This window comes from Dromiciops gliroides, chromosome 5 (assembly GCF_019393635.1).
Source record: "Dromiciops gliroides isolate mDroGli1 chromosome 5, mDroGli1.pri, whole genome shotgun sequence".
Lineage (NCBI taxonomy): Eukaryota > Metazoa > Chordata > Mammalia > Microbiotheria > Microbiotheriidae > Dromiciops > Dromiciops gliroides.
The window spans coordinates 116,681,868-116,706,725 of NC_057865.1; the positions used below are offsets into that span (position 1 = coordinate 116,681,868).

The 24,858-nt window shown below is 42.6% G+C and overlaps 1 protein-coding gene across 1 annotated transcript in view; it reads left to right on the forward strand.

Moving 5' to 3' along the window:
* UBE2H (ubiquitin conjugating enzyme E2 H) overlaps positions 1 to 12,427 on the forward strand; it is a 131,666-nt gene extending 119,239 nt beyond the window's left edge. Inside the window, exons 6-7 of the mRNA XM_043965162.1 lie at positions 1,080 to 1,208; positions 7,828 to 12,427. Coding sequence (XP_043821097.1) covers positions 1,080 to 1,208; positions 7,828 to 7,952 — 254 coding nt within the window. The 3' untranslated portion in view covers positions 7,953 to 12,427. The remainder of the gene's footprint in view (positions 1 to 1,079; positions 1,209 to 7,827) is intronic.
* The last annotated feature ends 12,431 nt before the right edge of the window (positions 12,428 to 24,858 follow it).

Consider the following 24,858-nt stretch of genomic DNA (forward strand, 5'->3'; position numbering starts at 1 on the left):
CTTTACCCACATTTGGTCTAGACATGAGATTTCACTGGTGTAGGGAGCGATAAGTGAGGGAAACAACCCCTCTCCCCATTCAGATTTCTAACTACTCTCCAGTTTATCATTTGAATTGCTTAGGCCATTCACTGATAGGTTAAGTGACTTCTCCGGTGTCCTACAGTATGTGTCACATCCAGCTGGACTTTAAGCTGCAGGCCCAGTTGACTTTGGAGTCCATTCATTCTCTGCCCACCAGGTCCTGCTTCCTCTCGGTACTCTGAATAATTGGAGGATGATTCTAGTGAGATTGGAAGCCGTTAGAAGGTTGCATTCAGCTGTCATGTCCTGAGAAGTCTCTGCCTGGTACATTAGAACTAGGCTAGATTTGGGACCAGCAGAGCTGATTCCAAGTCCTGATTTTCTATGACCAGGGCCACCTGTCAGATTCCCCAGATCTCAGCTCTCCTCTGTCAAGTGAAGGGGTTGGATCTTAGGATCCTGCAAAATTCCATTGGATGTCTTTAGATTGACATGGTGGGGGTGGAATTGGAGGTGAGGAAAGGTGATATAGAAGATTCCTGACCTCAAGAAAATGGGAGCTCTCAGCTATTAGAAAATAAAAATACAGTGGTAGAGACTGTTAAGGAGAAACTGATTGTTTTTAGCAAAGTATGTTATATTCCTGCCAAATTCTTAAATGTTTGGAAATGGAAAACCATCTTGTAGAATGAATTTGGGGATTGTCTTTAATTTTAGGTACAATGAGACAATAACTTACTATAAAATTTAAATTTACTTGTGGGTGGTTCTTAGAACAGAACATATAGTGATGTAATGATTGTCTGGGGGGTGATTACCAAGCATGCACTCAACAACTCCATCATTTGCAGAGTTTGCTATCTGTAAAACAATATTGAAAACAGTTATCATAAGTTTGTTTAGCAGCTAGGCAAGTAATGAATATAATAAGTGAATTCCTGGAATGTATGTAATAAAAGAAATTTAAATCTTCCTTGGAACTTCCTTGTTCCAATGCACAAAATGGCCATATGTTCAAATAAATGTTTAAACACTTAAATTTGTGTTTTTTGTAGATCTTACCAATATATTTGAGTCGTTCCTGCCCCAGTTGCTGGCCTATCCAAACCCCATAGATCCTCTAAATGGTGATGCTGCAGCCATGTACCTTCATCGACCAGAAGAATACAAACAGAAAATTAAAGGTGAGAGCATAAACAGTTTTGCCTGGAGGCCATAGGGTTTCATTGTCATTGGGTTTGTACTTCTGTCCCTACTATTTACCTGGCTTAGATTGGGAAGCATGGTCTAGGACAAGTATCAGCAACCTTCCTGGCAAAACACATCACTCTTTTCCAGGGCTGAACATTGCTCTTGAGTATCATTGACAGACCTAAGGGAAAGAAAAAAGAGAAACAGGAGAGAGAGAGAGAAAAAGAAGGGTGGGAAAGTGAAGATATGTGGTAGATAGTTGAAGGTATGCCACTATTCATCTCATTGTAAATTATCTACCTATCTTTCAATAGCATGTTGCACTTAAGAGTCAGTGGTACTAAATTCACATCCACCACTGACACAGGGCACCATATTTATTCCCTGTCCTTAAAGTCACCCTTAAGTTTCAGGGGAAGAAAGATCAAACAAGCTTAGTGGTAATATGAAATCTGATAGAATCAGACATTTTAGCTTTGTCTCCCTTATAATTACTTTAGAAACAGAATCTGTCTAATGGATAAAAGAACTCAACCTTATTTAACTTTGAGAATACTTCAATAACATTTCTTTTCCCTTTTCCACTAATAGCAGTACTTTACAATAGATAGTGGTTAACATTGCTGTTTAACTATACTGTAGCTTCCTATTAGAGGAAGCTGGTTGTACAGCTGATAGAGTGCTAGTTCAAATATGGCCTCAGACACTTACTAGCTGTGTGACCCTGGGAAAAGGAGGTTGTGCCTTTGTCTGCCTCCATTTTCTTAATTGTAAAATAGAATTAATAATAGCACCTTCCTCCCAGGGCTGTTATGTGAATCAAATGAGATAATATTTGAAAAAGCACTTAGCATAGTGCCTCGCACATAATAGGCATCATATAAATGTGTATTCTTCTTTCCTACTAAAACGTGCAGCATAACATTGAGTGAACAAGTGGCTTTACTAGTTCCCTTGGATTAAAGTAGACTAATTTATATTCATTTGTACAAAAATTTAAAAGTTTAGAATCCTCTTTTCCCATTCTGTAGTAGTTTGCTTGTTGAAGGCACATAAATAATGCTGAAATTGAAATTAGGTTTATGAAAATGTCGCCAAAAAAGGGAATTCAGAGGCGCCATGAGAAATCTACATTTTCTTCAGGTTAAGGCAGACTTCCCTTTGGTGACTGTCCAATTTAGCATAGCTTGCTACCCACCTGCACAGCAATCCAGAACATCAGCTTCCTCTATAAATGCCAAGACTTCTGGCCTCTTTGAAGTGCACCTGCAAAAGATTACAGTCAAAATTATTTAAACATACTTTCTGTGTGAAGTCTTTTCATGAAGACACAGGGGGAAAAATATTGCAACATGTTTTGTCAGTCAGCTATAAAGATGGTTTCTTCTCCTGCCATCCCAATTCTCCAAAGACTAATTGGTGTTCAGTGGCTTTACACAAGTAGGAAAAATAAACCCAGAAAAATTAGTTCACTTAAGTGGGACACTTCATACTTAATAGCTATACATTTGATGCAGTGATCAAAGTGTAAAATGGATGTCAATTGCAAGATACAGTTTTAAGACCAAATATTAAAATTTTGATGTAGGAAGTGTTTAATGGCAGGATTAGATAATTTTAGATGGAGCAACTCGTCTTACAACATTGCAGTGGGTATCTGTTATATAGTCTTACACTATAGGAAAAATCAGTATGGTTATTTTTTTGTACAAACAGATACAGTAACATAATTACAACATGAAATGACTTGCATTCTCCCCTGCAGTAGCCAGGTCTGACCCACAGAATTGGTTACTTCCTGAAATGAGAATGTTCCGAGTCACTTTTCTCTTTCTGTCCTCAGTGGTTGACTGAGAAGATGGAGGCTACAAGATAGGAGCTTCCTTTCTTTCCTCCTTTCCACCTCTACATTGACACTAAATGAATCTCTCTCAAATTCTGTTTTGATCATGGGACTCTACCAAAAAAACGAATGGTTCCCCTTTGCTTGAATGAAGTCCAGTATCTAGCATTCACAAGTCTATTTATGCCCTTTGAACAGTCTACCGTTCTTGGTTTCTCTCCTTTCAGTCTCTGCCCCTACATGAAGCTTATTTGCGAATTTGCTCACTTTTTATTAAGCACATCTCAAGCATTTCCTACCTCTGCTGAAATACCCATCTTATCCTCTTTTTCTCTATAAATTCTTATCATCCTCCAATTCTACCTTTTAAGGAAAACTTTTTTTGGGGGGGGGGTACTTATTGCCTAGAGCATTTTCACATGCCACCTAATCGTGTCTCACATTGTAAAATTTTCTTGTTGTCTTGAAATATTTTTGTTTATTAAATTTGATTTTTTTAATGAATCAAAAAAAAAATCATTTTTCTCTCCCCACTCCACCCTACCATTAGAGAAAAGGAAAAAAAAAGACATACACTAATAGTTGAACAAAACTAATTCTCTCATTGGCCATGTCCAAAAATATATACCTCATTCTGCACCCCAAGTCTATCACCTCTCTGTCAGCAGGGTAAGGAGCATGCTTCAGCACTGGTCCCTTGGAATCATGCTTGGTCATTGTTGGGTCAGAGTTTTTATGGTTTTCAAAGTCATTTTTTACAGTTTAAAACTAGTTTAAAACTTGTACTGTTATTAACTGATTAGAAATTTTTTTTTTGCCTGTAAACTTTTTGAGAATAGGGTCTAGGCCTTTTACTTCTCATCAGTTCCTTAAAATATAGTAAACATTAAGTAAATCATTTGGTTTTATTAGATAAAAGTACACACAGACAATACAACCAATTTTTTTGTTCATTTAAAAATACTCACATTTCAGACCTTATCAATACTACTGATATCTAGCATTTATAATCACATGGTTGGTTATGATTTCTAAATTAGCCTTGCTAACTGCTTCCACCACCAGAAATGATCCTTAGTGGAGATAAATTTAGTTTGAAGTAAGTAGACTTAAGGAACTCTTGCTACTGACCAGTTACTTTCCCACTTGCTTATTTTAGCTCAGTTCTGTGAAATACATTTGCCACATGTGGAAGATTGGTTGTGGACCCTCCCATATGACTTCAGCATTTATCCATTATTAGGCTGTGGTTTTAATAGCTATCTTGTATATTTCCCTGGTTTTAAAGCAGAGAGTTTTGATGTAATCATTTCAATTCTAAATCTATATGAGAGTCTATGACCCTGAACAACTGATCTGAACCCATAGATTGGGTCAATGAAGGGGACTGCCTTTTCAAATTGTGAGAAGTTCTGGACCAAGTTTTGCTTGTTGGGATTTAACTTGTAGAAGGTTGCTGAAGTAAGTAAGGGTTGCTGAAGCATTCCGTCCGTTTGTTATTTGATAAACCCGTATTCCCAGGGTAAAGAAAGACTGTAGTACGAAAATTAGTCATTAATTATCTTACTCTTCAGTATTCTACACCATTAATAAATGAAACCCTGCTTGTATTTCACTGATAACATTTGCTTGAATTTCCTAAGTGTAGCATTTTTAATGTGCATTTATCAGTACTCTTTTTTTTAAAAACGCCTTTGAAAAAAGTTTAAAGAATGATTTAAACTGATGGGGAAGGTTACCTTTGAAATTGAAATATAATCGTAAGATTATGTAAATTACCCAGTACTTTTTAGTTAATATTTTGTCCTACATAAATGCATGTGTTAGGCATATATCATGTGTGGTAATATAAATCAGGCCTGCCCAAGTTGGGAAGAACTATTCTAAACCACTTAAGTGTCTTTGTGGCATCACTACCATTCTTTCAATATCAAGTTATCTCTGGCTTAGACCAAGTAGAGGAAGCAAAATATTGAATCTGTTAGGTAGTACAGAATTGTACACAAAAAAAAACAAAACATCAGGAGAAGTTCTTCCCATTTAGACAGGCATTGTGTTTCTTCTCCTTACCTAAAAGGTAGAGCTAACAGTCTTAAGATATTTGAAAGATCTTCAGCTCTTTGGGTAGGCAGATCTTTTCCACCATCATCATCTGTGCTCATTCCCTAAAGACTCTATAAGAGGCAATAAAAAGGCAGGGACAGACAGAACAGGGAGAGGAGGGTGGTCAAAACAATTTCTCCCATGTGGATACTTTTATTTATTAGGAAGAAAGTGAAGAAGAAAGTGTCTCACATTCATATATAAAGTTCTGGTAAAAAGTTAAATTTTATACATTTATAAGGATTAGGTAGATTTAATCTGTCCTAATTTACTTTTGTCATGTAGTCATCACCCTTTTAGGTGACCTTAAAAAGTTTATACTTAGAGACAAGATTTTTTTTTTTTAAGTGAGGCAATTGGGGCTAAGTGACTTGCCCAGAGTCACACAGCTAGTAAGTGTTAAGTGTCTGAGGTCAGATCTGAACTCAGGTCCTCCTGACTCCAGGGCCAGTACTCTATCCACTGCGCCACCTAGCTGCCCTAGAGACAAGATTTTAATGGAAAGAGCCCCTAGATTTGGAGTCAGAGGACCTGACTTCAAATCCAGACATTGTTATATGACCTCAGGTGAGTTATTCAACCTCTCTAGGCCTCAATTTCCTCAAGCAGTTGAGCAAACTGTGAATCTTTTCATGATATAGGTAGACTATATATTTGAAAATGTTATACTCTTAAGGTTTGTAGGCATAATCTTTAATGGCCTAGTCAGGTGATTCTTCTTATCTTTCCAGGAGCAGATTTCAACTCAGGTTCAAAAAGCCTCATTCTTAGGTAAATCATGCCTATTGTGAAGCCATTAAAGAGATATTTGCTACTAGACAGCTGGTGGCACAGTGGATGTGGTGCTGGTCAGGAAGACTTGCCTCAGTTTCCTTATCTGTGCAGTGGGGAATCACAGTAACACCCACTTCCAGGATGTTCCTGAGGTTCCCATGAAATACAATTTGTGAAACACTTTTTAAACCTTCAAGTGCTATATAAATGCCAGCTATTGTTACTAGTTTGGGGGTACCTGACAGGCAAAGTCTGTTCTTCTGGTGAGAGGCTTGAGATTATACACCTGTAAAACATAGCTGCTCACTGAGGTCCTGTGTGAGACCCACTTGAAGACCCTGAGACTTTTTAATGCTTCTGCCATGTACCTTTGCTAACTCAGATTTGGAGCATCAAGAACTGGTGTAATCCTGTTAGCAGCCCAGTTGTTTCTTTTCTGCCATTGTACAAATGATTCTCCTTCTACGATATCACTTGCATTTTCTGCCTGCTAATTAAATTTCCTATATCCTAGAACCCCCCACTCTACCCCACCCCACCCCACCCCCTGCCCATATCCTTAACATCTTTTCTTATTGGGAAAATCCTACAGTGAAGAATCAAAGTTGAGGTCAAGTAACTTGATTTACCAAGAAAATCAACTAGACTAGAGTCATGGCTAAAGACATGGGAACTGAACTGAAAGGATTTTATACCCATATATATATTTTTTGGTGAGGCAGTTGAGCTTAAGTGACTTGTCCAGGGTCACACAGCTAGTAAACTGTCAAGTGTCTGAGTCCAGATTTGAACTCAGGTCTTCCTGACTCCGGGGCCGGTGTCCTGTCCACTGCGCCACCTAGCTGCTCCTATATATTTTTTAATTCAGTTTTTATTTTCAGTTCCAGACTTTCCCCCTCCCATACCCATTGAGAAGTAAGCCTTATATTTCTTCTCTCTACTCCTTTCCTTTACTTATCTTCAGCAGCAGTAAATAATAGAAAATATCATATGCTGAATGCCAAATGAGTAGTGCCCACTGTTAGGTGCTGTAAGAGGACTGGGGCAGTCTGGAAGGGCTTTATGTAAAAGGCCTCATGAAGAGTTGGGTCAGCTCTTCAAGAAGGAAAAAACCCCAAACAGCGAAGAGTGAGTGGATCCATTTAGCTAGAGAGAATCCTAATAGCTAACATTTAGACAGTGCTTACTGTGTGCCAGGCACTGTGCTATAAGTGCTTTATCCTTATCTCATTCGATCCTCACAGCAACCCTGAGAGGTAGGTGCTGCTATTATCCCCATTTACAGACCCAGAAACTGAGGCAAACAGGTTAAGTGACTTGCCCAAAGTCCCATAGTAGGTAAGTATCTGAGGCTGAATTTGAACTCATAGCTTCCTGACCTTAGGCCAGTGCTCTCCCATACCCTCCTACCAGATAGATTCCCAGAGAGAAAGGGCTCATGGAGAAGAGGATAAAAGGTAGGGCTGGAGATGCCATAAGCAGAGATTGGTTCAGGTTCTCTGACTTCTCTCCTATCCAAGTAGTTTGGACTCTAGATGTGGTCTATAATCTTGTTTTCAGGGGGTCTGTTAAGTGCTCCAAGATGCTGGCAAGGGGAGGTGACATGACAGCATACCTGCTTGGCATTAAATCTAGAAGGAACCTTTCCCCAAAGGCCATGTAATCCAGTCTTCTTGCTGTACCGAAGAGGAAACTGTGACCTCGTGAGGACCCTCGGACAACAAGTACCAGACCTGGGACACGAAACCAGGGCTTCTAGACCCCTTGGTCTTGCTGTTATGTGGGCCTGCCTCCTCTAGGGATGAGTACCTGAGACAGAGCTAAGGTTCTGCTCTCTAGTAGGTGTCTCCACACTTGCTTACTGTGCCTCCTGTCTCTTGTCCCCTCTGCAGAATACATTCAGAAATATGCAACAGAAGAAGCACTGAAGGAACAGGAAGAGGGCACTGGAGACAGCTCGTCGGAGAGTTCTATGTCTGACTTTTCGGAAGACGAGGCGCAAGACATGGAGTTGTAGTAGAAAAGGCTACCTGCTTTTCAGAAAGACTATTATTTCCTAACCATGAGAAGCAGACTATAATATTCATATTTAAACAAAGCAATTTTTTTTATTACTAAACAAGGTTTTTATGAATAATAGCATTGATATATATATATTATATATCACCCTTTAGATCTTGATTTCTTGGTCATTTCTCAACCTGAGGTGCATAGCATATTCCCACATTCCATTTTGGTAGCAATATGCAGCCCGAATGCATGCATTCATAAGTCCATTTGGCCAAGTCAACTTGTACGCTACTGAGCTGTCAACGAAATAGCTGCTCTGATAGGTAGACGTGAAGACAAAACAATACTGCTTCCTTTATTGGTGGTTCCAAAGAAACAAACCAAACCAAACCAAACCAACCCACCCTTGGACATTAAGATAGACTAGAGCTTGTTCAAAGTAAAGAGGAAAGACTTGGGGAGGGAGAAGGCCTGATGTGAGCGTGCTTAGAGAGCCAACAACCCAGTAGCAGTGCTGCTCCTTTCCATTAATGTTGGAGACACCGTAACCCGAGCACAGGGAGCTGTCTATCTGGAGTATTGACGCTTAAAGGAGGGTGTTTTGACTTGGATTTTAAGTACTTTTTTATATGTGGATTCCTGCCCTTCAAGCTACAGGGCCCTGCAACCACGGGTGTATTTGCTTTGGGGACCTTTTGAAATCCTTTTTCTGGACTTGACTCATTTTCTTGGTCTGGATTCTGAGCCCCATCCCTTTTGTGGGCAGAGGGGGAAGAGGAGGGAAATGACACGGATAGTGCTTCAGTTCATTCAGAGCACATGCAAAATTAGACTCTACTTCTTTGCCAGTTTGAGACTGCTACCCTTGACTGAGAGCTTTAACCTTGCTCTTTCGTGCTTGAACTGTGTTTAGATATACTTTGTACCTTCATCTACCAGGAGAGGGTCTCTCATCATCAAAGCGAGTCATTATGCTGAGCATTAGACCTGGGAAGACTGGGCCAATGGCCACGAATACTTCGGCACTCTCATTTCATCTGTTGTCTTTTTTTTCCCCCCTTCTTCTGCCACCCCTTGGCAGCGGCTTGGTTTACTGTCTGCTCCTAGGAGGGGGAGAGGATATTGCAGACCCCAACACACATTCAGAATTCTAACAGAAGACAAATTTGAGCAAATAAAGGTTATTCCACCCAAAGTGATTATACATGGGGAAAACAAGTGCAACTTTCTTCAGATATAGTTGAAGGACTCTTATGAAGGGGGAGGGAGGGAAAAGGGGGGAGGAGAATGAAATATCTTCTGATGTAGTAGAACAGGTTTTGAAGGTGGATTTTTTTTCCCCCCTGTTAATATTAAGAGGGAATTAGACACTTTAAAATGCCCGCCAATCAGATGTAAACTCAGTAAGCTACATGTCCAGAGGTTGCCTACAAAGTTTCTTTCAGATCTTAAATATTGCCTGCTGTATTTTAGGGAGTTTTGTGAAGATTATTTAGACAGCCAGAAATGTTTTGATGATTCTTCTTCTTCTTCTTCTCCTCCTCCTCCTCCTCCTCCTCCTTCTTCTTCTTCTTTTTTTTTTTTTTGGTGTGTGCAACCAGTAAGGACTGTGGCAGAATTAGCCAATTTCAAGACACTTTAAAAAAGAATGTTTTGAATGTTCCACAGGGCTCATTTGGTAGATTAAAAAAAAAAATTCTGAAATGCATTTTTAAATTTAGAAGTTCCACAAGGTTTGAGTCAATGAGGTTGGAAGATAGCCTATCTTTTTTTTTTTAATTCAAAAAGCACAATCAATCTCTTTTCCTTTGAAAAATCTATATAAAGTACAACTTGCTTTAGCATGATTATTTTCCTAAATAAAAAGACATACAACGAATTTATTTTACATTAATTACGGGCATGACGCAAAAGGTTTTCTTTCCTTTTTATTTCCTTAAAATAAAAAAAGTGCAGTTATGTAGGGCTGTGGTTAGTTACCGTGCTGAAGTTCTCTATCTAGCATTTGTGGCTTGTTGGAAGGGTAGTATTAACTATTTAACCTGTAATGGTGTACTTTAACTCTTATCTAGCACGTTGTATTCTCATTACTTTGGGGGAGGGAGGGTATCTCTGCTGGCACTGTCTAACTTGCTTACCTGCTGAATTAGCAGTTTGCTTGTGCTATAACCTTTACTGTAGGTGCTATTTAGGGGTAGGCTTCAAGTGCTGGGGTGGTGATTTCAGTTAAAACAATAAAAAATTGTATTTTTTCAATATTGTATAAACAATAGTGTTCTAATTACCTTAAATTTATTTCCAGGTAACTATTGTTTTTAATCTAGTTAATAACCAGGTTGCCAGTCCATAACCAGGTTTTGGGGGCATGTGAACCCGTGTACATCTTGTCTCCATGACCAAGGCCCATTTCTTTAATTAAACAGACAAGCCAACAATTCCTTCTACTCTAAAGCACCAGCATCAGAGGTTTTTATAGTACAGGGTGCTCTCATAAAGTGAGACTCGTTCTGGAGACCGTAAGCCAATCTGAGCATTGCGTGTGCGTGTGTGTGTGTGTGTGTGTGTGTGTGTGTGTGTGTGTGTGTGTGTATTCGAGCTTGTGCAGGTGTGTCTGTTAGCTTTCAGAGCCTCTTGCCATTGCTAAACAAATGACACGGTGTCCTTCCAGGCTATACACATTAATCCTTTCTGAGGGACTAGCTGTGGATCTGTGCATGTTTTCTTGACTCTAGATGGGACATTTTCTTTTTATGTGGAAACTGGTTTTCTACACGTCAAACAAGACCCCCTGATTAGCATTTCTTGTGCCCAATCTTTGCCCCTTCTGTTAAAACTGAAGGAGGTTCCGGTAGGTAATGAGGTCCATAGTTGACCCCAAGTAGTAGAGGAGCTCTCTGTATTTCAAAGGAATCCAGTGCCTCCTTCCATTCTCTCTCTCTCCTCTTCCCCCCCCCCCCCCCCCATGGCTGGGAGAGTAAGCCAAATTAGATTTTTCCTACACTAACCAGCTCTGTCTATAATCCAAACCATACCTGGTTTCCGCCTCCTGCTGCTGAGACTAGTAACCAGTATCCCCAAAGAAGACTGGCTACAGGTATTTAGGCAAATAAATAGCAATGGCAATTTGCTTTTCTTTTTTCAGTTCAAGCAGTACCTGTACTTTCTGAAATCCTATCTTGTGGTTTTATAGCACCATGCCATTCTCTGCCCCTGTTCATATGACTGATCTTAAGCTCTGGCCAAATACCAACAAGCAAGATAGTCTTCACCCAGCAGCATTCGATCCGCTCTCTACTGGCACTCAATGGATTCTTGAACACCAGAGCCTTGTTAGAGGCTAGTGTGGGTAGTAGTAGATGACCTAGAAACAGGCACTTTGGTTTGTGTCCTTGAGTGTCCCCCTCCCCCACCTACCCCGCTTTGAGGTCACCCTGGCATCTTATACCTTGGAGATGGATGATCATCAGAAGTTGCCATATCTGGCCAGGACCTAACAATTTTCTTTCCACTTAAAAATAAGCTTTTCTAATTGCCAACAGGTTGATATAAACTCAGAGAAGTGTTTAACTTCAGAAAGGGAGTTTAATCTCAACAAATTCCAGGAACCTCTCAATTCTGTTTTGTGTCCCATGTTTGATTTGTATTAAGCCTCCTACTTGTGATGACTGGAAAAAAAAGTAAAAGGAGGCAGCAGCCTCTGTTAATCCTTATGGGTGAGATTTCTAGCCACAGTTCAGGAATTGACTTCTAACTTGACTAAAATGGTCTGTGAACCTTGTGAGTCTCATGGACTCATCCAGTAAGGTTAAAAAGGCAAAAAAAATCACTGAGCAAAGTTAGCAGGGTTTGTGTGTTGTGTGCGTGTGTGCGCGCGTCGTGTGTGTTTTTTAATCAGCACCCTGAAACCAGTTCCCTGAAATCAACTTAGTTCAGATTTATAGGAGGGCAGCAAGCATTTCCCTCATCTTAACCCATGTTCATTTTCCCCCTGGTCATGTGGAACATTCACAGAGGATTCTGGAAGGCAATGGATTTCTCACTGGAGTCTGTCTTATAGAAGGGTGTTTCAGGGGATGTGGAAATAATGAGCAGCATTTTGCTATGTGAGGATTCTCCACCATCACTATATGCCACTTGAGGGCAGGGACCTGCTTTTGGGCTTGCCTCAGTAGAGCAGAACCTTTGGCAGGTCTGTAGGCATCATGGGAAATGGCCATCATTTACTGACTGTATTTGGTACATATTGTGTGATACTTGAAGAGATGAAAGGGGCTTCCAAGCCCTTCATTGGAGTCTAAGATTTTTTATCTTTTTTTTTTTCTCCTTCCCCCTCCCCACCTTTTTTTTTTCTTGCATTGTGATGATGTAGTGGGCACATCTGTCAACAGGACGAATGCCTCTTCTCTAAGACTATAACCTCTCAAATAGTTGTGTATAATGAAAGAATTGTAAACTTTTTTAAATAAAATGTATATACCTTGGCATTTGGCTGGACCTTGATCAATAAGCTCAGCTGACAAGCCCCTGTGTTTTCTCTTGGGAACTGGATTCCAAAAGGCCGTCCTCATAAGTCTGTTTGAAGAGGCAGCTCTGTGTATTTGAGTCTTGATCTCAGAACACATATTGCTATTTAAAGGGGATGAGTCTGAGGCAGATGAATAGACTGGTCTGGGAGTATGTGTGTTACAGTATGAGCTGTTAGCAGTCAGTTCAAGAAAGACCTATATCATTTTTCCATTGGACCTTTTCTAAAGTATAGTGGCCTGACCCTCATGCTAAATTTGGTTCAGCTGGGCAGAGTGCCCTTTCTTGGTTTTAGCCCAGACCTTACTGAGAAGGTGAAACCTCCCGACCCAGCAGCCGTTCAGACTCCCAAGGAGAGTGTAGTGAGTGCTCTGACCAGAAAATGGTCCCAGATTATGTCAAGGGATGACTTCTGGAGTACAGGGACTTTGGGAAGATGGATGCGTTCAGGGAGACTGTCTGCCTAACTGAATTTCTTTTCAGAGAGACGGTATTTCTAGTTTTCTTCTTTAGACCTCAGCATTTGCTGCCACTCAACACTAGAGGGTACTGTGAACTACGTTTAATACAGAAACATCTGGTTTGGATGGGTTTTTTGGACACTATGCTGCCTCCTTCCCACATGCCGAAATTCCCACTTCACTTTCTTTTTTTGTTTTTGTTTTTGCTTTTGCGGGGCAATGGGGGTTAAGTGGCTTGCCCAGGGTCACATAGCTAGTAAGTGTCTGAGGCTGGATTTGAACTCAGGTACTCCTGAATCCAGGGCCAGTACTTTATCCACTGTGCCACCTAGCCGCCCCCCCCCACCTCACTTTCACTCCTTCCACTCTCTACCCCCTTTTCCTTTCCTTTTCTTGTCTTCACCCAAACCTTGATCCTTTTGCCATCTTTGGTAGTTTTTTGGTAGTTCCCCCAAAATGGTTGAGGCATCTGAGAGCCTCTAAAAAGTGCATGCATTCGCATGGAAAATGTTACTTTGGCTTTCCCTCAATGTCCTAGGGAGGAGAGAAGCATATTCCTCATATGTTGAATGGATCCTAGATCCAAGGCACCCAGGCTGAGACAAAGGATGGAAATGATGAGCTTCAGGAAGTGACACTTTTGAAGCCAACAAGCATTAAGCTCCCACTCTGCCAGGCCATGTGCTAAAGGATGGAGCCACGATGAAAGGCAAAAGAATACAAACAAGAATCGGCAAACAAGCTCTAGACAGGATATGCTGAGAGTCATCTCAGAGGGAAGGAACAAAAAGGAAGGACTGTGAAAGGCTTCTGGCAGAAAGGGGGACCTCGAGACTTGGAAGAAGCCAGAAGGTGGAGATGAGAGACTTCTGGTCATGGGTGACAGCCAGTGAACGTGCCCAGAGTGGGAGATGGAGTGTAGTGATGGAGGCCTGTGGCTGAGGGGGCTCTGGGTCTGAAAGGATCACCTCTGGAGGCATTATTGTATTCATTTATGTATCATCTTGATGAAACTGCCAGACCTAAGTTTTGGAATTCAGCCTTTGCTATTTAGACCCTGTCCCCCCCAAAATCTGGATGCTTTTTCAGTTGAAGAGAGAGGAGGGACAACTGGGTGGTACAGTGGTTAGAGCACCGGCCCTGGATTCAGGAGGACATGAGTTCAAATCCAGCCTCAGACACTTGACACTTATTAGCTGTGTGACTCTGGACAAGTCACTTAACCCTCATGGCCCCGCAAAAAAAAAGGAAAAGAAATGAGAGAGAAGCTGACTTAGGCTTTTAGATTTGGGAGGGAAATGAGAGGTAATGGAATCATTTCATAGGTGAAGCCACGCCCTAGGGGGCAGCTAGAAGACACAGTGGACAGAGTGCTGAACGTGGAGTCAGGAAGACTCTTCTCCATGGGTTCAAATCCAGCCTCAAACACTTACTTAGCTGGATGCCCCATGGCAGATGACTTTGCCCTGTTTGTTTCCTCATCAGTAAAATGACCACTCCAGTATCTCTGCCAAGAAAACCCCCCCAAAAGTGTCACAAAGGGTCAGACACAACTGAAAAAATGGCTAAACAACAAAGCTGAGGTTCAGAAGTGTGAAGTGACTGGCTCAAAGTCACACAGGTATTGAGGGTATTCAGGAACTGAATTTGGCTCCCACGAATCCCAGTCCTGGTCTGATTTTGCTGCACTACGCTGCCTTGCATCCGCAGCCTTTCAAAAAAACCTCCCGTCTGTACTCTCTGGGTATTCATTGGGACTGAAATAGTTTTTGGTGCTTTTGAAAGAATTATTGGTACTAACTTCTGGTCTCAGAAATCTATTCTCCCCCTCTGTGGGATTACCTAGATGCCATGCCTACCAACTGACGCTTAGATGGCAGGGTAGAGAGGTAGGCCTAGAGCCGGGTTCCTAAGACCAGCCTTAGACACTTTACTAGCTATGTTGTGAGCAAGACACAGAACTGCTGCCTCAGAAATAAAGATGATGATAATAGCACCCACCTCCCAAGGTTGTGAAGACCAAATGTAATAATATTCATAAAGCACTTAGCACAGTACCTGGCTCATAACTGGTGTTAATGCTCATCTCCTCCATCCCTTCTTCCTCCCTCCCTCCCTCTGTCTCAGGCCTGCAGGACTAGCAGATGATCCTCTCTCATACACAGAAAAGGCAGAAACCATGCTGTAGTTTTGAGGAGTGAGAGCTATGTTGTCTCCCTACTGTCAACCAGGCAAGAACCTGTCTTTTCTGATTCATAATGGCTTTGGGGAAAAGAAGGCCTTGTCTTTTCTGAACCCCCAGGTTTTTGCTTTTTTGTTTTTCCTTATTTTTGAAAGCAGGAGAAATTGCTGGACTCTAGGGTAAAACACCCAAATCTGTAAAGCTCAACTTGCATGGCTTCTGGATGCCAGTCTGGAGCCTCTTGGGGTAGACGGCACAATACTCACAAGAGCCTGACTCAAGTTTATACCACCCCCAGTGTCTGTGCTATGGTACTGATGTGACACATTGATGCTTAAGTAGCTAAGATAGGATCCACGACAGGCTTACCGTATGCCAAACACACTTGCCCACTGGTGCATCCCCAAAAAGTACCAATCCTCTATATACTGGGTGCTTTGTGGAGATGCCACTGGCCCAGATCCTGCCCTGCCCTCATTGTTGGTAGTGAAGGAACAGAGGCGGACGTTTCTTCTGTGGGCTGAGCAGTGGGGAGTGTGTGATTCTTTTTAAGCTGATGAAAGGCAGTCTCTCTCTTGTTCTCAGGACCTAGTAAAGCCATATAGCATCCCAGAGTGTAAATGCCACATCTTCTACCTTGTTGGGCCACACCCTGATGACTTGACATGGCAGAGGGTTATTCATGCTGCAGATGGGAACCCAAGAAAGACTTCCTGCGCTTTGTCCATTTCCCCTAGTATTTCCGTTTCCCCCGTTGGCTATAGCATATACCTAAGAGATAGATAATAGACGAGCAATCACCCCAGCTAGTATCCTCAGCTTTGACCTGATGCCCCAGCTGGCAGATTCCACCATCTCTCTCATCTTCACCCTGGAGGGCAGAGAACCCAGCTTGGGGAGTCTATTCCTATGTGATAAAAGCTTTTGTTTCACAGACTTATTTGTGCCTGGGAGGGGCTGGATAACATTCATGCCTGTGTCCTCTGATCCTTCTAGGCTGGGTCTTATGTTGTCAGAAGGGCATAGGAGCCCAAGAAATGCCACTCAAGGGTCAGAGCCATGCTCCCTTTGACCCAGTGTTCAGTCTCTGGAAGATGAGCTAACCAGAAACAGGGTGGTCCACCCCACCCAGCTCCCTGACATTGATTTCCACAAAATTATTTGAGCAACATTTTCGACTATGATCCTGATTCCCTGAGTCATCTCTCACTTAATAACCAGTTGTGAATCTAGCATTCATTGCTGTATCTGAAGTGGGAAGTCTAAACTTAAATTTTTTGATCCATACCACTCCTCGGGCTAGTAGATTTTGTAACTTTATGTGAAAGGCCACAGTTAAACTTGGACCAAGGTCATGCAACCCAGGGTTCTTAACCAATTAGGATTTTCCGATCCTCTTGAGAGGTAAAAACCACAAGAATAGGGATTTTTGGGGGGGGGGGCAATGAGGGTTAAGTGACTTGCCCAGGGTCACACAGCAAGTAAGTGTCAAGTGTCTGAGGCTGGATTTGAGCTCAGGTCCTCCTGAATTCAGGGCCAGTGCTCTATCCACTGCACCACCTAGCTGCCCCAGGGATTTAATTTTTAAAAAACAATTTCCAAGGTTTAATTTTGGGGTCAATGTATCCTTACAGAATGTTCATCATAATCTTATTTTATATAGCAATCAATCAGTAAACATTTAATAAGTGCCTACTTATTAAATTATGTGTCAGGCACCATGCTAAGTGTTAGGGATACAAAAAGAGTCAAAAGGGGGTTCCTGCCCTCAAGAAGCTTATGAACTAATTGGGAAGACAAACATGCAAGCAAACATACAAAACAAGCCATATACAGGACAATAGAAACTAACAGAGGGAAGGCACTGGGATTAAGAGGAGTGAAAGGCTTCCTGTGGAAGGTGGGTTTTGTTTTGTTTGTTTGTTTGTTTTAGGATTTAACCAGAGGAGTCAGTAGTTGTAGCCGAGAAGGGAGAGGACTTCAGGAGCTGTTGAGAGATGGAGCCTCTCCTTTAGGGGGGAATAAGGGGTAAGAAGACTGGAAAGGTAGGAGGGGACTGGGGCTTTGAATGCCAAACAGCGTTTAGCATTTGAGCCTGGAGGAAACGGGAAGACCCTTGAGTTTACTGAGTAGGGGAATGACATGATTGGGCCCCAGCTTTAGGAAAATCCCCAGTCCAGTGCACACACTCCTGCAAGAGGAACAAGATGGGCCTCACCCTGCAGTAAAAATGAATGTATTAAGCGGATCTGGATAGTGAGAAAGGGGAGGGAACAGGAAGAAAGAACTCGGTAGGTAAGCGCAGTGGAGTCAGGAGTACCTGAGTTCAAATCTGGCCTCAGACACTTAACACTTACTAGCTGTGTGACCTTGGGCAAGTCACTTAACCCCAATTGCCTCACCAAAAAAAAAAAAACAACTCGGTAAAGGTTGGGGGAAAGAGGCAGAAATAGTATGATAATACTCTGCATTTATATAGCAAAGCACTTTCCATAACATTATCCCCTGTGAGAAAGAAGCACACCCACCATCCCCATTTAACAGAAAAAACCGTTTCTAGGAGGTGAAGTCATTTGTGATCGCACAGCAGCGAGTTGGAGATTGTATTCCAAACGAGGGCTCTCCCAGTTTCGAGTCCACTTTGTAACAGTACGGAGAGCCAGATACCCACCATCCCATGCCCTCTGGACTTGCTATTTGCTTTTCCCAGACGGATCTTCCAAACCCTACTACCCCGATGCCGACCATGTCCGCGGTGGCCACCAGGTGGCTCTCTCGCCTCTCTGGACGCCTCTGCTCCTCTTGCCTTTACCCCGTTCTGTTTAAGAGGTCCCTTCTCTCCTGGATGGAGACTTGCAATTGGCAGAAAGACACCTAAGGAATCGAACAGAATGGGGATCATCGGAGACTGGCCCAAAGGACGAAGTGGAGCCCCGGGGAGAAGGGACCGACAGGCTCTGCACATCCAGCACACGCAGGCTACTCCGGTCTGTGAGATACTAAATTGGACTGAGCAAATGGAGCTCGCCTCACCGGAGAAGGAGCCATTCGATTCAATCCGGAGTGTTTATGAAGCACCTACTAAGTGCCAGGCACTGGCGACACTAAGATACAACAGTCCCTGGCCACGAGGAGTTTACATTCTCCTGACAGTTGGAGGTGGGGTGGGGTGGGGTGGGGAGAGCATGGACACAGACAAGTCCATACAAAATAATAAAAGTAATGGGGGGGGGGGGATCCCTGTGAACTGAGGAAAATGGGGAAGGCTTCTTACAGGAGGTGATACTTGAGCCCTGAAGGGGGCTATGAATTCCAAAGATCAGAGGGAGGAAGGAGAATAATACAGGCTGCAAAGGCAGACTCAGAAGCCCAGGCAGATGCCCAGAAATGAAGAAGCTGGTGCCATTTAACCCATAAATGCTGAATGGCAACTGCAGGTAAGATCTTGTGCTAATGAGACAGCTTTGCGGTGCAGTGGCTCTAATGTGGTTCAAATCCAGCCTCAGAAAGTTATTAGCTGTGTGACCCTGGGGAAAGTCACTTTACCTCTGCCTCAGTTCCGTCAAATCTAAAATGGGGATAATAATAGCACCTACCTTGCAGAGTTGGTGTTAGGGTCAAAGGAGATAACATTTGTAAAACACAGGCTCTCAACAAGGGTAGGCCCTTCCCTACCCTCAGCAGGGATACAAGTATAATATGTAGGGAAGACTGTTCTCAGAACATGTGCAGAAATCCCCTGCCTGGTTTGATTCCCATACCTCTTCCTTGCTTCCAGTATAAGTGTGGGAACTTTAGGGGATTGATTTTGTGCAGGAGTGGCCCAGGTGATGACAAAATATTCAAATTAGGGGCCCAACTGGAGTTGGGCCAGGTCTCTGGAGTTTGAAGAAACTGAGTATACACACACGAGATGGCCCTGAGCATCTGGGTGGGGAAAGAGCTGATTTCCCCTTCCCAGCCACCGAGTACTCATGAACATAGGATGCCTCTGTTTCTTTTTGCTTTTCTGTTTATTCCTTCCTGCTCTTAGGTAAATTATTATTCGAAGGTGAAAATGCCTCAGTGACCACATGAGTTATGGCCTGACGCTCTGCCAGCCGAGCTCACCAGTACAGGGATCAGTTGCCACAGGAACTGGGAAGTGAATAAGCAGCAACCTTAAGATGGACGTGCACTGGAGTGCAAGGGCTGGGGAGCTGGACTTCCTAGGCAGCATCAGCCAAGCTCGGTCAGCAGCCAAGAGACATCTGGGGTCTTCCCCTTCTCCAGTACCAAACAGAAGGGGCAGAGAGAGGGAAGGAAGCCCTTCTCTAAGCTCCCATGTAACCACCCTTGTTCAGATCGACTCTCCTCCTGGAGCTGGTTATAGGAGCTTCCTCATTTCTTTTCCCGCCACCTTGGCTTACCTTGCACACTGTTAGTGATGGACTCGTATAAAAGTGCACTTCTGTAATCTTCCTAATACACTCCAACAGTTTGGATCATGTTTCTGCTCAACTGAAGAATCTTCCATAGCTCTCCATTCCCTGCTGAGTAAAACATAAGCTTTCAAAATGTCATTCACCAGCCTCCACGTTTAATCTCCAGCCCACCTTCCAGCCTAACTTTATACTACTCCCCTTCTCTTACTCCATGTTGTGGATAAAGTAGACTGTCTTCTCCATAATTTCATGCAGTCTCCCACGCCTGCTATGAACTGCCCTGTGTCTCCATTGGTTGATGTCCTTCCTTTCCTTCAGGGTCCCTTCAAGGTTAGGTGTCACCTTTTCTGCAAAGCCTTCTATGACACCTCCAGATCAGTGCTTCTCAAGTTTTTTGGTCTCAGGACCCCTTTAGACTTTTTTTTTTTAATTTTTTGCAGAGCAGTGAGGGTTAAGTGACTTGCCCAGGGTCACACAGCTAGTAAGTGTCAAGTGTCTGAGGCCAGATTTGAACTCAGGTCCTCCTGAATCCAGGGTGGTCCTTCATCCACTGTGCCACCTAACTGCCCTCCCTTTAGACTCTTTTAAATATTTTAATTTGATTTTTTTAAATGGTTTTTTCCAATTACATGTAAAGATTTTTTTTTGAGTTCCAAATTTTTCTCCCACCCTCCCTTCCCTCCTCCCTCCCCAAGACAGCAAGCAATCTGATACAGGTTATACATTACAATCATATTAAACATATTTCCACATTAGTTATGTTGTAAGAGAAGAATCAGAACAAAAGGAAAAAATACTACAAAGAATAAAAAACAACAACAACAAAGCAACGACATAAGTGAAAATAATATGTTTAAATCAGCATTCAGACTCCATAGTTCTTTTTCTGAATGTGGAGAGCATTTTCCACCATGAGTCTTTTGGCATTGCCTTGGATCATTGTATTGCTGAGAAGAGTTAAGTCCATCAAAGTTGATCATCACACAATGTTGCTATTACTGTGTACAAAGTTCTCCTAGTTCTAGCTCACTTCACTCAGCATCAGTACACTTAAGCCTTTCCAGATTTTTCTGACATCTTCCTGCTCATCATTTCTTATAGAACAATATTATTCCATTACATTCACATACCACAACTTGTTCAGCCATCCCTCAATTGATGGGCATCCCTTCGATTTCCAATTCTTTGCCACCACAAAGAGAGCTGCTATAAATATTTTTGTACATGTGGGTCTTTTCTCTTTTTTATGATTTCTTTGGGATATAGACCAACTAGTGGGATAACCCCTTTAGACTCTTAAAAATTACTGAGGACCCCTCCAAAGAGCTTTCGTTTATGTAGGTTTGTCTATGCATGTGTGTGTATATGCATGCACATGCACGTATACTTATATGCACACATATATTTACATATATGTATATACATATCATATTTAGATATTAAAACATCTTAGGGGCGGCTAGGTGGCGCAGTGGATAAAGCACCAGCCCTGGATTCAGGAGTACCTGAGTTCAAATCCGACCTCAGACACTTGACACTTACTAGCTGTGTGACCCTGGGCAAGTCACTTAACCCCCATTGCCCTGCAAAAAAAAAAAAAAACAAAAAAAGAAAGGAAAAAAAAAACATCTTAGTATTGTGATGAAAGAAGTTTTGACCTCAAAGCTCCCCTGAAAAGGTTTCAGGGAGCTCCTTGCATGTCTGGTTTACACTTTGAGAATCATCACTCCAGATAATTGTGATTTCTCCCTCCTCATCATTCTCATAGCCCTTTGCCTAGACTCTGCTTCGAACTTCTTTTTTTGTTTTTATTTTTTGTGGGGCAATGGGGGTTAAGTGACTTGCCCAGGGTCACACAGCTAGTAAGTGTCAAGTGTCTGAGGTCGGATTTGAACTCAGGTCCTCCTGAATCCAGGGCCAGTGCTTTATACACTGCGCCACCTAACTGCCCCCTGCTTCGCACTTCTAATACCCTTTCTTCTTTCTGCACATCTTCTCTTCTGGCAATTATAAACTCTATGATAGAAGGATCCAACCTATGTTGGATCTCAGCACCCAGCACATTGTCCTGCACATGAGAAATAGTTAATAAATGTTTAATGGAATTGAGTAATGTCTTGGAGGCAGGAAGTTCAGAATGAAGAGAGAAGGGGGCCTAGGAGTGAACCTCCCTTTTAGGGACTGCTAGGAGGAACAGAGGGAAGGAGACGAGAGACGGGGCCAGTGGAGAGGGAGACCATTAGAGCATCTTGTCAGTGAAGCCAAGGGAGGTCGAGGCCAACAATGGCAGATGCTTCAGAGAAGTCAGACACTGAGGGCCAAGACAAGGCTCACAATCGACTCAGAATAAAGATGTCACTGGTGACCTTTGAGGATGCAGAACAGAAAGACTCATTGCAGGGAGTGTGCAGGAGTGAATCAGTGCTGAGCTAACAGAGGCAGTGAGTGCAAACTGTTCTTTGGAAGAAATTCAGCCTTGAAGGGAAGGAGAGAAGTAGGATGGTGGACAGAGTGGGAAAAGGGTCATGTGAAGGATTTCAAAAATTTGTATCAGTCAATAAGCATTTATTAAGTGCCTACTATGTGCCAAATACTGTGGTGGGTGCTAGGAAAAGGAGGCGTTAAATTAAAGATGAACTGCTCACATTCTGTCAGGGGAGATGAGTACATATGTAAGTATATGCAAAGTACATGTAAAATGAATACAAGGTAATTGTGGGAAAAGGGAGATTATAAGCAGCTGGAGGAAAGAGAATAGGCCAGGCCTCATGCAGAAGGTGGTACTTGAACTGAACTTTAAGGAAACATGGTCTTCACTTCAAAGGTGAAGGTAGGATGAAGCTGGGCATGAAGGACAGCCAGTGCAAAGTTGTAAAGGTAGAATATGAGTATTGTTTGTGAAAATTTGGATGGGTTGTAGAGTGAATGAAGAGAAGATAGGTGGTATGGTGGATAGAACACTGGGCTTGGAGTTGAAAGACCTGAGTTCAAATCCTGTATCAGGCACATACTAGCTGTGTGACCCTGGGCAAGTCACTTAACCCTGTTTGCCTCCATTTCCTCATCTGTACAAAGAGCTGGAGAAGAAAATGGCAAATTACTCCAGTTGTTGTTTATCCTTCCTTTCTGAAGAAGACCAGTGACTTCACGGGGTAATGTCTTGACTTGCATGTGAACTGGCTTTAAGCAAGGCAGAGTTACACAAAGTCATCAGCCTCCTTCTCTCTTCCTGAGTCATCAAAGTCCAGTATTTCTGCCAAGAAAAACCCACTGGAGTCATGTAGAGTTGGACACTACTGAACAACAACAACAATGTATAAGAAGGCTAATAATGGTTGGTTGATCGATGTGAAAAGCAGATTGGAGCCAGGCTATAAAGAAGAAACATGTATTCATTTGTAGATGGGGGGAAGCGAGGGGCCGGGGAGCCAGTAGAGTGGGAAATAAATACATGGCACGGTCCCTGGCCTCAAAGAGCGGATGATCTAGTTGAGGAGACAAGACTTAGAGGGTCCATAGTTGGAGAACAGTCCAAGATGAATAGTGTACAATGGTGGGTGGGGCTGGAGGGATGGCTATCGATGATAACTATGATGTTCTGAGAAGAGGGACATCATAGAGCAGTGGTTTCCAAACTTTTAGGGTCTCTTATCCCATCAGTAATATCGAGCGTATGTATTTACTTACTTATAAATTATATACATGTACTCCTCTACCTAATTGTCATGTACATTATAAAATTTATTCAAAAATAGAAATTAAAAAAGGATGAGATAAAGATGAAATAACAATTAACCCACTGGAGTTTATTTGGTCGGCAAATGATGTAGTCAGATCTGCATCCTAGGAAAAGGTCTTTAGCAGCTAACTGATGGAAGATGGTGGGAAGAGAGGGATTTGAAGAAGAGAGAAAGACAAAGAGGCCATTGCAGTAGTCTAAGCAAGAGGTGGTGAGGAGCAGCTCTATGGCACCTGAACTACAGTAGTGGCTGGAGAGAAGGAAGGGGGGAGATTAGAAAGATGTGAAGGTAAAAAAGAAAGATTCTGAATGGGTAGGTGACCTGATGCTCTAAAAAGCTGAAGATGATGCTGAGGCTGTGAACCTTTGATAAAAGCAAAAGAGTCTGGGGACAGCTAGGTGGTTCAGTGGATAAAACACAGGCCGTGGACTCAGGAGAACCTGAGTTCAAATCTGACCTCAAACACTTGACACTTACTAGCTGTGTGACCCCGGGCAAGTCACTTAACCCCCATTGCCCTGCAAAAAACAAACAAAAAACCACAAAAGAGTTTGTATGTGAAGCTGGGGGTAGACAACATAAGGGGTAGACTAGACCTCTTATTTCATTAGTATAGAGAACCTCCAAAGTGAGGAAACTCTGTTCACCATTGCAGGTTGATGCCTTATCTGCAATTTAATACAGGTGCCTTAGAGCAGAAGCGTCAAATACTAACAACACTCCCAAGTGAGGCAGAATCAGATGAAAATGTATTTCCTATCTGATTTTAATGTGTTGATGTATTCATAAAAAAAGAACTCTATAAATGGGTGTGGTCTTTTTTTTTTTTTTTTGCAGGGCAATAGGGGTTAAGTGACTTGCCCAGGGTCACACAGCTTTATCTACTATACCCCCTAGCTGCCCCCTGGGTGTGGTCTTCTAAGTCAAAATGTGGCCCATAGAGATCCCTATGGATGGTTTTAGGGGCCTTGTTTCAAGGATTTTGACACAACTGCTTTAGAGCATGGAGAGGCTACAAGACGCTGGCCAGGGTCATAAAGTCAAGTATGTTTCCCAGGAAAAACTTGAACCCAAGTTTTCTTGGCTAGTTCTCTACCTGCTACTTCACACTGCCATTGGTGATGGTGATCACTACTCATTCATGCCTGCTTAGCCTGTGATTCATTCTGTTAGCCCTTGTCCTTGAAAAGGGGAAGGTAGAGCTCTTACTCATCATTGCCCAGGATCAAAAAGCGCTCCCTCTAAGGGTACCTGCAGTCGTGTCTAGGTGACATGGGGTCATGGGGAAATTATGCAGTGTATGTCTGTGTGTTGGGGGCGGGGTGGTCAGGGCATTACAGAATTCCCCCAATGTCACAGCCAATTGTTGTAAGAGGCAGGTAGGGGTCAGGTTTTAGCCACCAGGAGGGGCCGGCACCTGGGCAGGAGGAGAAGGGCTGGGGGGCAGAACAGAGCCAGGGATTGTTAGGGGATCATATTAGGTGTGGTTGTGTTGGTCCAGAGCAGCCAGCCCCAGAAGGGCTTTACGGAGAAGATAGGCCTTGAGAGATGGCAGGATTCGAATAGGAAGAGGAGAAGTAAA